Source organism: Callithrix jacchus, chromosome 22, assembly GCF_049354715.1.
Source record: "Callithrix jacchus isolate 240 chromosome 22, calJac240_pri, whole genome shotgun sequence".
Classification (NCBI taxonomy): domain Eukaryota; kingdom Metazoa; phylum Chordata; class Mammalia; order Primates; family Cebidae; genus Callithrix; species Callithrix jacchus.
The window spans coordinates 33745755-33760978 of NC_133523.1; the positions used below are offsets into that span (position 1 = coordinate 33745755).

At 52.4% G+C, this 15224-nt stretch overlaps 1 protein-coding gene across 15 annotated transcripts in view; it reads left to right on the plus strand.

Annotated features, from left to right (window-relative positions):
- Nucleotides 1–15224, plus strand: part of SIPA1L3 (signal induced proliferation associated 1 like 3) — a 323626-nt gene that overhangs the window by 272946 nt on the left and 35456 nt on the right. For all 15 annotated transcript variants that reach the window (XM_078359226.1, XM_078359222.1, XM_078359228.1 and 12 more), the window contains 2 exons: nucleotides 5362–5480; nucleotides 7589–8016. In XM_078359226.1, the coding sequence (XP_078215352.1) occupies nucleotides 5362–5480; nucleotides 7589–8016 (547 nt within the window). The remainder of the gene's footprint in view (nucleotides 1–5361; nucleotides 5481–7588; nucleotides 8017–15224) is intronic.

Genomic DNA, 15224 nt, shown 5'->3' on the forward strand with positions numbered 1-15224 from the left:
GCTTGACTATTTCATTACACGAAAGTATAAAATGGGGAGGAAATGTTTCCCACATATACCATGGGCCCCAAATAAGAAACTCACTGTTGCCCTTCCCTTCCCTCTTCTGCTCCCTGGAGCTTGGCTCCTCTCCCACTTCCTTGGGACGTTGTTATAGTTGACTCCTAAATTGCTGCCACCACACACACACACACACACACACACACACACACACACACACGTGCGCGCACAGATCAGGAGAATCGGCGTTTAGAAATCATCCTGAGGCCGGGCACAGTGACTCCCGCCTAAAATCCCAGGACTTTGGGAGGTTGAGGCAGGTGGATCACTTGAGGTCAGGAGCTCAAGACCAGCCTGACCAACATGATAAAAACCCATCTCTGCCAAAAATACAAAAATTAACCAGGTGTGGTGGCACGTGCCTGTAATCCCAGCTACTCAGGAGGCTGAGGCAGGAGAATCGCTTGAACCCAGGAGGTGGAGGTTGCAGTGAGCTGAGATTGTGCCATTGCACTCCAGCCTGGGAGACATAGCGGGACACCATCTAAAAAAAAAAAATTATCATGAATTCTAGAATGTTTTCAAGACCCAGAAAAAACGTCAGGCATGGTGGCTCACACCTATAATCCTAGCACTTTGGGAGGCTGAGGTGGGAGGATTCCTTGAGGCTAGGAGTTCAAAACCACCCTGGGCAACCACATCTGCCTCTACAAAGAATTACAAATATAGCTAGGCATGTTAGTGCATACCTATGGTCCCAGCTGCTCAAGAGGCTGAGGTGGGAGGATCACTTGAGCTCAGGAGTTTGAGGCTGCAGTGAGCTGTGATCATAACATTATACACTCTAGCCTGGGTGACAGAGCAAGACCTTGTCTCAAACAAAAAAAAAAAAACTTCACTAAAGATGGAAAGGATCAGGCTTCACAGCAAATGTAGGGGTTTGCCCAGCCCCGGTGGAGCGAACCATCCTTCCTAGTAACAGCAGCACAGTTAAGTGGATTGTCAACTGTACGGCACTACACATGCCTTCGTGTTGAGTCATCTCAGGAATGCCAGAGTGGACACTGCGACTGCCCCAGTTAGAGAGGAGGACAATGAGGCACAGAAAGGTTGTCACTTGTCCCAGATCACTGCTGCTGAGCGGCATCATGGGATATGAACAGAGGCCTGCATGTCCCAGAACCCCTCCGGAAGCTCCACCCACAACCCCCCACCCCTAGAATGGGTTTCCCAGGCCTCAGAGCACCCAGGTTGGGAATGTGCCTCCAGGGTCACCAGCTGCCCCAAGACCGTGCCTGGCTGGGGTTTTAGCAAGTCTCTCATGCTGTCCCCTGCCCAGCATGTTGAATTGGGGTAGGAGGGCCCGCAGGTCACTGAGGGCTGATCCAGAGAACCAGGGGAGGACCCAGGCCAGGATCAGGGCCAGCTAAGGGCAGAGCCGGGGCAGGAGAACTTCAGAACAGCCAGGATGGGGAGGAAGCTGGCCTTTCAGCTGTGCATGCATTCAGCTGATGATGCCACCAGGCTGGTCTCCAGGGATATAGGGTAAGCCAGGCAGGCACGTTTTCTGCCTTTTTGGAGCTGACAGTCTGGGGGGAGAATTGGACCGTAACAGGGGCACAATCATGATAAAATATTAACCAGTAATGCTAAGTATAAAGTGGAAACTAGGCTGAGCACGGTGGCTCACATCTGTAATCCCAGCATTTGGGAGGCCAAGGTGGGCAGATCACTTGAAGTCCGGAGTTCAAGACCATCCTGGCCAACATGGTGAAACCCTGTCCTACTAAAAATACAAAAATTAGCCAGGTGTGGTGGTGCACGCCTATAATCTTGGCTACTCAGGAGGCTGAGGCAGAGAATTGCTTGAACCCAGGAGGCGGAGGTTGCAGTGAGCTGTGATTGTGCTACTGCACTACATTCTAGGCATCAAAGCATGACTCTGTCTCAAAAAAAGAAAAAAAAAGTGGAAACTGTCAAAGTGTGCAGAAAGAGATCGACAGGGTTTGGGGGCATCTCTGAGCAAATCACATTTCAAGTGAGGCTGGAATAATGCAAAGAAGTCAGCAGGGATGAAAACATTCCAGGGAAAGAGAACAGCTAGTTGGTGACCCTGAGGTGGTGGTGAAGAGGCCCATGTGGTAGGAATTGACATCAGGGAGGGGACAGGCAGTTTGTGGGGCCTTGTGGGCCGCAGGGAGGCCTTTGTCCTGTACTCAGAGTGGGGCAGGAGCCACAGGCCTCATTCTTCTGCACAGAGGACAGATGGGATCTGACTTGGGTGTTCTTAGGGCCCCTCTTGCTACAGATTACCATTAGGTGGGGTGGGAGCAGGACCAGGTAGGAACAGAAGAAGGGGGAATTGTGTGGTTCTGGATTTAGTAGTTTATTTTATTTTATTTCTTTTTTTGAGACAGAGTTTTGCTCTTGTTGCCCAGGCTGGTGTGCAGTGGTGAGATCTCAGCTCATTGCAGCCTCCACCTCCTGGGTTCAAGCAATTCTTCTCCCTCAGCCTCCCGAGTAGCTGGGATTACAGGCATGTATCACGATGCCTGGCTAATTTTGTATTTTTAGTAGAGACAGGGTTTCTCCATGTTGGTCAGGCTGGTCTCGAACTCCTGACCTGACGTGATCCTCCCACCTCACCCTCCTGAAGTGCTGGGATTACAGGTATGAGCCACTGCACCCAGCCTGGATATAGTATTTTAAAGGCAGTGTTAACCAGATTTCCTAATGATGCCTAGTTGTATGCATGAGAGAATTCAAGGATGCCACAGGGGTTTTGGCCTCAGCAGCTCAAAGGAGAAGCCATGAACTGAGCAGGAAGACCCTGGGAGATACAGGTTTGGGGGAAGGTACAGCCCTTGGCCTTGGCCTTGGCTGTGTTCGGTGGGAGGTGCCTGTTAGATACCCAAGTAGAAGTGCGATAGGGCAGCTGAGTTCCAGTCTCAAGTCAGGCAGAGGTCAGCCCAGAGGCAGAGCATTGGAATTGTCTGTCATTGGTAGTTTTTGAGGCTGGATGTAACTGCCATGGGCTTTGCTCTGTAGAAATGTGGTTTCCCAGAGTAACTGCCTGCCTTCTGGAGAACCAGCACCTTCTGGGCATATAAGGATGCCCCAAAGAAAAAAACCATTGATGGAGGCAGAGCAGGTGGACAAGGAGGCCAGTCTCCCCGCTTTGCATCCAGGGTTCCTGAGTGAAAGCCACGCAGTCAGTGACACCCTCAACTGAGACTAGACTACATCCAGCCAGACCATTCTCTGCAGTGGCCCTGAGTGCCCTGCCCGGTCACCCAGCAGGAGCGTGGGCCCGAGGCTACCCTGGGTGGTGGTGTGGTTGCGATCTCAGGGTCCCACAGGCCTGGTGGGCAGTTCTGAGTTGGCCGTGTGCTTGGTGTGTGGCCTCAGCAATGACTTCCTCCTTATCAGCCTCAGGTCCCTCCCCTGTAGTGGACATCCTAGGTGTTTCTCTTTCCAGGACAGTTTGGTAGGGGGAGGGGTGGTCTAGTGAAATCATGCTTGCCAAGCCCACGACCCATCATTAGGAGAACAAGGCCTCCCATCTCTCAGGCACTCACTCTCCACCACTGCCGGCATTGCCATCATTGGTGAAGCCCGGGGAGGGGCAGGGCTTGAGAGCACAAGCGCAAAACCAGGCTGGCCTGAGCCCTGCGTCCTGCCTGGGCCTTTCCCACTGTGTGACCTTGGACCAGCTGCTTAACCTCTCCGAGTCTTGTTCCACATTTGTTAGAGATGGCCCTGATGCCCACTTCACAGTGGTACTGGGAGGATACAGCATGGTGATGTATGCAGAGCACTGCAGCAGCACTGGGTACAGAACACATGCTTAATAGGAATTATCATTGTGATAATTATCTTGAATGCCATTGTGATGCAAAGCCAGCTTCGGGGTTAAACCACCTGTGTTCAGCTCCTCAGTTAGTGCACTTGTAATTTCCATAGATCTTATCTAAGTGCCCTCCATTGGGGTTGGTCAATTTTTTTTTTTGGGCGGGGAGGGAGTCTCACTTTGTTGCCCAGGCTGGAGTGTAGTGGTGAAATCTCGGCTTACTGCAACCTCTGTCTCTGGGTTCAAGGGATTCTCTGCCTCAGCCTCTCAAGTGGCTGGGACTATAGGCATGTGCCACCATGCCCGGCTAATTTTTCTATTTTCAATAGAGATGGGGTTTCACCATATTGGCCAGGCTGGTCTCAAACTTCTGACCATGTGATCTGCCCACCTTGGCCTCCCAAAGTGCTAGGATTATAGGCAAGAGCCACTGTGCCTGGCCAATATTTTTCAAGGTCAACAAGATACTCGGTTCAGGCACACCGACTAATCTTGGGAGTTTAGACCAGTTGACACCCACAACAGCCGCTGCTCTTAAACCTGCTTCACTTTTGAACCAGCAATTCCACCAGCAGAACTCTCTGCCCCACACAAAATTCCATATGTGCTGAAAGTCTCATGTGGAAGAAAAGCCATTGCAAGATTGTTGAAGATACACACACACACACACACACACACACACACACAGAATTAAAACATACTACCAGAGAAACTCACCTAACCACAAATATCCATCAGTAGGAAACTTGCAGGTCATTGATACACATTTACTTGGTGCAATACTATTATGTAGCTATTTAAAAAAGGTAACATCACATTCAATTATGTGAAGATGTATTGTGAAGATATAAAGAGAAAAGCGCAAATATATTACAAAGTGAAAAACCAAGTTGCAGGACAATGTTTATTAGATTCCATTTTTGTTCTTTAAAAGTTATGTAAATATCGTCAACAAAGAATTGCCACCTTGCATATGTAAAGAACTCTACCAACCAATAAGATAAAAGACAGTCAATCTCATAGAAAAATGGGTAAAGGAGGCCAGGCATGGTGGCTCACTCCTGTCATCCAGCACTTTGGGAGACTGAAAGGCAAGAGGATGACTTGAGGCCAGGAGTTCAAGACCACCCTGGATGCCATAACAAGACCTCCAAAAAAAAAAAAGGAAAATAGCCAACCATGGCGATGCACGCCTGTACTCCTAGCTGCTTGGGAGGCTGAGGTGGGAGGATGGCTTCAGCCCAGGAGTTCAAGGTTACAGTGAGCTTATGGAGGCTATTGCACGTTAGCCTGGAAGACAGGGAGGGAGGGAAATGGGATTATTGTACGGCCTCAGTGAGGCTCTCACAACAGTTCTGGCACATATTCTCTGTTACTGAGTGTTACACTCCAAGGAATAAGTTGTTGGGGTCATGCCCTGGGTGAGCAGACAGGCTGGCAGAGGGACCGGATTCTTCAGGCCCTGGCCTGAGTCACTCCTAACCACTGGTGTGTCTCCTGTTTTCCTACAGAGCCTTTGTGGCATGTGCCCGCCCAGGCCAGGCTCTCAGCCATAGCCGGAAGCAGCGGGAACAAGCACGCGTCCAGGCAGGATGCAGCAGGCAAAGATTCCCCCAACAGGCATTCCAAAGTGAGTCTGGGCCCTGCCCTGCCCCACCAGGGAACCAGGCCGACCTGGGTGTGGCCTCTGACTTCACACTTGTGCACATCCTCTATCTCTGCCACCTTCCACTCCACAGGGGGTGAATACTTGGTTTGGAGTTGGAACCAACCAGATTCACATTCTGGCTCCAGCCCTTATCAGCCAGGACATCTTGGGCAAATCCCTTTCCTTCCTCGAGCCACAGTTTCCTCAATGTTCTATCAGTCATGGTAAATCAGCTGCTGTAACAGATAGCCCGGAATCCCAATGACCTCATACAGTGGAAGTGAATTTCCCTTTCCCGTAACAGCGCAGTGCAGGTATTCAGTGAGCATTTACCCACAATCCACATGGTGATTCAGAGCCCAGGCTCCCTCCCTCTCATGGCTCTGCTGTCCCTCAGAGCATCCAAGCCCTCTGTTGGGTTCCTGCATCTTTCCAGCAGTGGAAGTGAGTGGGAAAAAAGATCACATGGGAGGTATTTTTCAGTCCAAGCCTGAATGGAGATGGCATGAATCACTTCCATTCTATCATGTGGCCAGACCTACTTGCAAGGGAGGCTGGGAAATGTAGTCTTATGTGACCCAGGAAGGCTGTGAAATGTATTCCTGTGTCCTGGAGGAGGAGATGGTTTGCAGGGGCATCCATTCATTCAGCAGGTGTTTGACAAGTGCTTACAACATGCCAGACATTGGGACCATGGTAATGAAGAAGACAGACCAGCCCTATCCTCAGGAAGCTGACTTCCCAGTGGGGGCAGCAAGCAGTAAGCAGATAAACAGATCTGTTGTATAAGAAAAAGCATGGGCCGGGCACAGTGGCCCACGCCTGTAATCCCAGCACTTTGGGAGGCCAAGGCGGACGGATCACCTGCAGTCAGGAGTTTGAGAGCAGCCTGGGCAACATAGTAAAACCCTATCTGTACTAAAAGTACAAAACCTAGCCAGGCGTGGTGGTGGGCACCTGTAATCCCAGCCTCTTGGAAGGCTGAGGTATGAGAATTGCTTGAACCCAGAAGGCGGTGGCTGCAGTAACCCGAGATCACACCACTCTACTCCAGCCAGAGCAAGACTCCATCTCAAAAGTTAAAGAAAGAAAAAGAAAAAGAAAAAGCACAGTTCGGGGGGAAAGTGACAAGCACTGCAGCTTTAGGATGACGTGGTCAGAGAGGGCCTTCGAAGGGGTGACCTTTGAGCTGAAACCTTGAGTGAAGGAAGGGGCAGCCCACGAAGATCTCTCAGGGAAGAGCATTGCAGGCAAAGGGAGCAGCAGGCACACAGGCCCAGAGGGGGAGTGCCCAGCATGTTCAGAGAATGGCAAGGGGGCCAACGTGGCTGCAGCAGTGTGATCAGGAGGGAGGGGAGATGAAGCTGGAGACCAGAACGTGGCACTAAAATCATCTGTGGGTGGTGCTGAGAACTCTCACTTGTGCCTGGAGTAAGATGGAACCACAGGTGGGAGCCATAATATAACTCGGGTGTTCCCAGCCTCCTGGCTATGCGTGGGGAATAAACGGGGGTGAGGGAGCAGAGAGACCAGGGAGGAGGTTGCTGCTCTGGCCTGGGGGAGGTGGTGGTGGACAGGACAGGCATGGACAGGACCCGGCAGAGCCATGGAACAGGAAGTGACAGGTCCCAGATCCGTTTTGAGGACGCTGGCATTGGGATTTGCTGTTGGGCTGGACATGAGTGAGAGCAAAAACGGGGCCAAGGTAGGTCCACGGCTCTCAGCAGGGGCAGCTGAAAGATGGCCGGCATCATTGAGACACGGAAGATGGTGTGGGAGGGAGGGTGCCGAGTTGAGTCTTAGATTGGCTGAGTCTGAGATGTGGGAAGCCTGTTATATGCATGATGTCATTTGTTCCTGTCAGGAGTCCCACGAGGCAGGCTTACTATTACCCTCCATTTTACAGATGTGGAAACTGAGGCCAAGGGAAGTTAAATCACTTGCCCAAGGTAACACGGCCAGTAGATGAGCAGCCAGGATTTGAAGCTATCTGGTCCTAGGGTTCAGGCCCAAGCAGAGGGAGGACCCAGAGAGGGAGGATGCACCCCTGCCCTGGAGTCTGGGAGTGACACGCTTCTCTTGCCCCTCAGGGAGAACCTCAGTACTCGAGTCATTCCAGCAGCAACACCCTCTCCAGCAACGCATCCAGCAGCCACAGCGACGACCGCTGGTTCGACCCCCTGGACCCCCTGGAGCCAGAGCAAGACCCCCTCTCCAAGGGCGGCTCCAGCGACAGCGGCATCGACACCACCCTCTATACCTCCAGCCCTAGCTGCATGTCCCTGGCCAAGGCACCACGGCCCGCCAAGCCACACAAGCCCCCTGGAAGTATGGGTCTTTATGGCGGGGGTCTCGAGGGTGCCGGGAGATCCCACCACACAGACAGGCGGCGGGAGGTCTCCCCTGCCCCCACAGTTGCTGGCCAAAGCAAGGGCTACCGACCGAAGCTGTACTCCTCCGGCTCCAGCACCCCCACGGGCCTGGCCGGGGGCAGCCGAGACCCGCCAAGGCAGCCCAGGTAAGCTATTGCACCTCGTCCGGGTTCTGACCACCTTCCACTTCTGATAGTTCTAGTTCTACAGTCCTGACGGTGGGGTTCTCCTCCCGGAAACACACTCACGGATGCATGTGCCTGGTCACTGGTTTGCTGACAGAATCCGGGGGGGGGGGCTCATAGACCGCTGCTTTCTTGCCCGTCCATCAGCCTTCAGGGACACCACCTAGGTGGAGGGAAAGAAACCCCTGGCCTTATGTATCTCTGTCTTCATCTGTCCCTGGTTCTCTGTGACCTTCTGCCTCATTTTTCTTTGCTCTCTTCTGAGACCAAAAGTTTTTATGCTTTCTTAGGGGTTACAGACTGTATCTTTTAGATGCATTTGGCCGAAGGCCATAGGAAACCTGACCCACTTCGGCTTAAACAAACAGAGGTGTAGCAGTCCCCTGACATGAAGTGTCAGAGAGGGCATAGCGGGGCTAGTGCTGGGGCTCATGGAGAACCTCAAGGATGGGCGCTCTGTGTCTCCCTGCTGAGGTCCTTACCTTGCTCCCTGGCCTTGAGATGGAGCTGTGGTGCCTGGTGGGTGGCAGTTGGAGGCAGAGAACAGAAGGAAAGGTGGCAGCCTCCAAGCACCTTTCCCTTTCCCTTCCTATGGAGAAAGCAGACACTTTCCCAGAATCCCCTTCAGCAGCTGGCATCACAAGGCCATCTCAGCTACAAGGAGGTCTGGAAGGTCATGATCTGGCCTTCCAGACTCTATAGTATAGGGCAGTGATCCCCAAAGAAGCCCCTGAAGGCTTATGCAGCCCAGCTGCTGGGCCCCACCCAGAGTTTCTGACTCAGTAGGTCCGGGGACCTGAGAAATATGCCTTGTTTTGTTGTTATTGTTTTTAAGAGGGAGTCTTGCTCTGTCACCCAGGCTGGACTGCAGTGGCATGATCTTGGCTCACTGCAGTCTCTGCCTCCCAGGTTCAAGTGATTCTCCTGCCTTGGCCTCCTGAGTAGCTGGGACTACAGATGCCCACCACCATGCCCAGCTAATTTTTGTATTAGTAGTGCCAGGGTTTCACCATGTTGGCCAGGCTGGTCTCAAACTTCTAACCTCAAGGGATCTGCCAACCTCAGCCTCCCAAAGTGCTGGGATTATAGGCGTGAGCCACCGCACCTGGCTGAGAATATGCATTAAGTTCCCAGTAGATGGAGGTCTTGCTGGTCCCAGGACCACACTTTGAGAGCCACTGGTAGAGAGGCAGATAGGGGAGTGAGAGAAAGAGCAGGCATTGGCCAGCCAGCAGCCTGGAGTCCCAACCACACACACACTGAGGTTCCCATGGAGGCCATGAGCTGCCTTCCAGAAAAGGGCACAGAGATCAGAGAACTATTCTGCACACACAGAGCTCAGCCCCATCCTTAGACCCCCTTAGGGTTCTGTGGCCCCAGGCAGGAGCTTCCTGTGCTGTAGTCCCTAGTGCCAGCCCCTGAGGCCACAGCCCCACGTCCCTTCCTGACCATTCCTGGGGTGGCCCAGCCTGAGTCCACGATACCAATACCCATTAGGGCTCAGAGCCTCATTGGCACAGGGATCTTCCTCTCTTGGGGCTCCCTAAATCCTTTGCCAGTCCTCAAAGCCCAGCCTCTCTCCACACAGGACACCCACACTCAGGCAGCCACCTCAGACTTCCGAACACAGTCCACAATAGAATTGTGTGCATCTATACAGAAATGTCGATATTAAAAAAAAAAAAAAGTGAAGCAGTGCTTTCCAGATTAATACTTAACCTATGAGCGATACACTTTGATTCTGTTCCCCTCTATCTAAAAATGTTTAATGCTGATCAATCCCCAAATGATTTCTTGGCTTACAGTGTTCTCCGACAGATTTGAAAAACGCTGTGTTTGAGAGTGACTGTAGTGTCACACCCCGGCACACCATGATCAGAGAACCCAGGAGAAAGGCTGAAGGAGGAGAGGAGGCAGAGAGACAGAAAATGTCTAAGTGTTTCAGATCTCTCGGTTCATCTCCCTAGACAAGTGGCTGTTTTTTGGAAACTGGGTCCTGCTCTGTCACCCAGGCTGGGTGCAGTGGTACAGTCAGAGCTCACTGAAGCCTCGAACTCCTGGTTTCAAGTGTTCCTCCCACCTGAGCCCCACAAGTAGCTGAGACTCCAGGCGCATGCCCCTATGCCCAACTAGTCTGGAACTCCTGGGCTCAAGTGATCCTCCCTCCTTGACCTCTCAAAGGGCTTGGATTACAGGCATGAGCTACCACACCAGGTGACAAGTACCACTTAATCTTTTGAACACCTGGACTTTTTTTTTTTTTTTTTTTTGAGACAGACCCTGTCACCCAGGCTAGAGTGCAGTGGTGCAATCTTGGCTCACTGCAACCTCTGCCTTCCAAGCGATTCTCCTGCCTCAGCCTTCTAAGTATCTGGGATTACAGGCCAGTGCCACAATGCTCAGCTAGTTTTTGTATTTTTAGTAGAGATAGGGTTTCACCATGTTGGTCAGGCTGGTTTCAGACTTCTGATCTCGTGATCTGCCCACCTCAGCCTCCCAAAGTGCTGGGATTACTGGTGTGAGCCACCGCACCCTGGCTGGACTCTTTTGAATGACTCTTTCATTCATTTATTTATTCATTCATTCCATTCGTAAGTATTTCTTGGGGATGTGCTCTGTCCCAGACACTGTGCTTGGGGCTGAGAGAAATCACGAGCACATTTGGATCAGGCCCCCAGGCCTCCCCACCGCCCACCGTCAAGGGAGGGAAACAGGTAAGAATCAGATTATCACTAAGACGAATGAATAACTGTGCCCACCGGGACCAGGCATAGGCTCACGCCTATGATCCTAGCACTTTGGGAGGCCAAGGTGGGAGGATCACCTGAGGTCAGGAGTTCAAGACCAGCCTGGCCAACATGGCAAAACCCCATCTCTACTAAAAATACAAAAATTAGCCAGGTGTGGTGGCACACGCCTGTAATCCCAGCTACTTGGGAGGCTGAGTCAGGAGAATCCCTTGAACCCAGGAGGCGGGTATCGCGCTGCTGCACTCCAGCTTGGGGGACAGAGAGAGACTCTGTCTCAAAAACAAAACAAAACAAAACTGTGCCACTGAGAGGGACATGGAGCCAAGAGAGTCTACAACAGGGTCTCAGGTCTCGCTTATGGGACCCCCTGTCCCAGGCACGGGACCACCACCCACGTTAGTGAACCCGGACGACTGTGAGGATTTGAAATCTGAAACATAAAGACAGCCAGGCCTGGAGTAGACTGTGGCTGAGATGGGAGGGTGGGCATGAAATGACCCTGTGTGTAAGGAAAGGATCTGCTGAACCCAGAAATGAAGGGAACAAAATGGGAGAGGAACCCATTGCAAAAGAGGACCCTGGTTGGGAGCTTTAATTTGCATACAGACAATTGATGCTAATTGCAAATCATTCTTATCTACTCATTAAAGCTGCTTCCTGAAGTTTTCTCCTAGGCAACCAGCCTTTAGTGTGGCGCAGCATTTCCCAAAATGGGGTGCTTGAGGTGATTTGGGTGGTGTGGGGAGGAAAACGTTGTATTTTAAATGGATATGTGCTTCCTTTAACGAGTATTAGGAAAAAGTGTTTGCAGCTCACCCCCTGATTTTATGATACCACTTTGGACAAGTTAAGGAAAATAAAATGAGTTGATTTAAAAAAACATATCCAGGCCGGCGTGGTGGCTCATGCCTGTAATCCCAGCACTCTGGTAGGCCAAGGCAGGTGGATCAGTTGAGGCCAGGAGTTGGAGACCAGCTTGACCAACATGGTGAAACCCCATCTCTACTGAAAATACAAATATTAGCTGGGTGTGGTGGTGCACGCCTGTGGTCCCAGCTATTCTGGAGGCTGAGGCAGAAGAATCTCTTGAACCCAGCATTTGAGATGGAGTTTCACTCTTATCACCCAGGCTGGAGTGCAATGACATGATCTCAGCTCACTGCAACCTCCGCCTCCCGGGTTCAAGCGATTCTCCTGCCTCAGCCTCCTGAGTAGCTGAGATTACAGGTGCACACCACCATGCCCGGCTAATTTTTTGTATTTTTAGTAGAGTCATGGTTTCACCATGTTGGCCAAGCTGATCTTGAACTCCTGATCTCAGGTGATCCGCCCACCTCAGCCCCCCAAAGTGTTCAGATTACAGGCATGAGCCACCACACCTGGCAAAAACATTTTTTTAATTAGCTGGGTGTGGCAGTAGGCTCCTGCAGTCCCAACTACTCGAGTGGCTGAGGTGAGAGGATCACTTTAGCCTGGGAGTTCAAGACTGCAATAAGCTGTGATTTCACCCCTGCTCTCCATCCTGGGTAACAGATTGAGACCCTGTTGATCAATTGATCACTCCATCGTGGGCAACAGAGCGAGACCTAGTAGGTAGGTAGACAGGCAGGCAGGCAGGCAGGCGGGCGGGCAGGCAGGCTGACAGACAGAGTGAGCAGCCAGTGGGAGGCTGGGGAGGTCAGCAATGGCCAGAACATTCAGGGCCCTACCAGCTCCATTATGGAATTTGGATCTCAAAAGCAGTGGGGGTAATGTGGGCAAATTTGTGTACCGAAATATGGTGCTGGGGGCGAGACAGGAGGCAAAGTCTCTGAGGGGGTGAGGCCTGGATCTGCATGGGAGAACATGGGCCTGAGCTGGAGGACAGAGCAACTTTGGATGTGGCAGCAGGCAGCATTACCAGGAAGTAAGCCAAGAAGAAGATGTAGATCGGGGCAGAGCCAGCAAGCCGTGTGAGAGTCCAGGCTGACTGCCCCGGGTATCGCCTGAGGTGCTTGTGAGAAGAGATGGGGTGGGCAGCCAGAGGGGACTGTGATTCTTCCAGTCACTGACCTTTGCAGTGCCCACTCTATGCCAGGCATCGTTCCAGACACTGCAATACAGCAGCGTCCCCCCTTTATGGAGCTGTCATTCTCCTGGAGACAGGGCAAGACAGACAGACAGCCGAACCACTGGGGAGTGTGCCAGGAGGTGATAAGTGCTGGGGAGGAAAGGCAAACAGAGCGGGGCTCTGGGAAGACTTCTGGGAGGAGGTGATGGGTTGTAGGAAGCCAGGGCAAGATCCAGGCAGTGGAAACAGTAGATGCCAAGACCCTGAGGGTAAACTTATTCGCAGTGCTCCAGAAATGGTCAGGCAGCCAAAGGGGCTGAAGCAGGGGACAGAGGCAAAGTGACAGGAGGTCAGCATGGCGAGGTGGCAGGAGCCTGGTTCTGTGGGCATATTGACCACAGTCAGATGCTGGGATTTGGTTCCAAAGGACATGGGAGCCATGGGAGGCATTTGAGCACATCATCTTACTTAATGCTTTTAAAAAACATTAAAACTATTCTCTGGGCATGGTGGCTCATGCCTGTAATCCCAGCACTTTGCGAGGCTGAGGCAGGCGGATCACCTGAGCCCAGGAGTTCAAGACTAGCCTGGGCAACACGGCAGAACCCCCATGTCTACAAAAAATTAGCTGGGTGTGGTAGAACGCACGTGTTGTCCCAGCTACTCAAGAGGCTGAGGTTGAAGGATTGCTTGAGCCCCAGAAGTGGAGGCTGCAGTGAGCCGAGATCCCATCACTGCACTCCAGCCTGGGTGACAAAGTGATCTCAAAAAATAATAATAAAAGATAAAAAAAATAGAAAAGATCACTGTGGGCTACTCTGGGGAGGATGGACTCTCTTGGGCACAGGGAGGGTGGTGAGCAACATTCAAAGGCTGCCAGGAGAGGGTTTGGTCCTGACATGCCCAGGCAGGGAGCTCCCCACCCACTCTTCCCCAGGCTGCAGCCCTTGCCGTTGAAGCCACTGTAGCCTGTAGCAGCTTGTGCCCATCGATGACCTCACAGGCACTCCTCCCAGACATTCGTCATGGGAGCCCAGCTGCCAGGCATGCTGCCAGGCGCCAGCACCTGCCGTGGGCACTGCAGTGGGCTGAGTGATCCTGGGCTGGCAGCCACCTGGCCCTCACCCTCTCCTGAGGCAGCACACACTCAAGAGCTTTCTGGGCATCCAGAGCAATTAGTCAGAGCTGTTAGGGTCTATCAGAGGCACTCAGCTCCACGTGGAGCTGACACAGCTGGGTGTTCCCGGGCAGGCAAGAAGCATGTGCCTTTGCTTCCCCAGGCTGTGCCAGGAGTCCCCGGGATGCCCTTCTGGGGGCACAGCCCTGAAAAGTAATCTGAGGGCCCACCAGGTAATCCACCAGGGCCCACCTGCCTGTGAGTGTTAGGTGGCTACGGTCACGGGAGACGGAGACCTCCTCAGAGAGTCACAGTCAGCTTGGGAGGAGGAAGCCAGGTAGAGATCTGTGGGGCAAAGGCCCTTAGGTGGAAGCGTTTCTAGTGTGTTTGAGGAACAGCTTCCACGTGGTTGGAGCAGACAGAGTAAAGGAGAGGGAGGAGGTTGGAGGAGCTGGGGGCAGAGAAGAGAGGGAGCAGATGAGGTGGGGCCCTTGGGGAGGGCTCTCGGTCTTATCCAGGGTGAGGTGGAACCCCGAGAGAGTCCTGATCTGATTGACATGTTCCCAGCATGTCTCCAGCTGGGGTTGAGGCTGGAGAAGGATGCAGGAGGAAGAGGGAATCTGGGAGGAGCCCAGGAGGATGCCACTTGGACAATGGGGGTAGAGGTAGAGGGCAGCGGCTGGATTGGGATCTCTGTGGAATCTCTAGCCTAGACCCTCTCTGTGTCCACTTCCTGAAGACCCGTCGCTTCTGCCCCACAGGCCACAAGGCTATGTGGCCACTCAGGGCTCCTACACACACTGGAGCATGATTCCAGCCACATGCGGGGACAGATTGGCTCTCCAGCCCATGACACAGGTCAGGGAGAGAAAGCAAGATTGATCCTGAGTTAAGGCCAAGCAGCCAGGGGCCCTCAGGGTACATAGGTGAGCACCGTGACTCAGGACTCAGCACTTGACTACCTGTGTCTACATCACAGCTCCACCTCCAACCCCAACTGTGATCTCCACCAGGCCACTTAGCTGCTCTGAGGCTCAATGTCCTCATCTTTAAAATGGGGGTTTGAGAAAATAAAAAAATTAAAATAAATAAATAAAATAAACTAAAATGGGGGTAATAATAGGATCTGTTGGCTAGGTGGTGGCTCATGCCTGTAATCCCAGCCCTTTGGGAGGTTGAGGCAGGTGGATCACCTTAGGTCAGGAGTTTGAGACCAGCCTGGCTGACATGGTGAAATCTCATCTCTATTCAA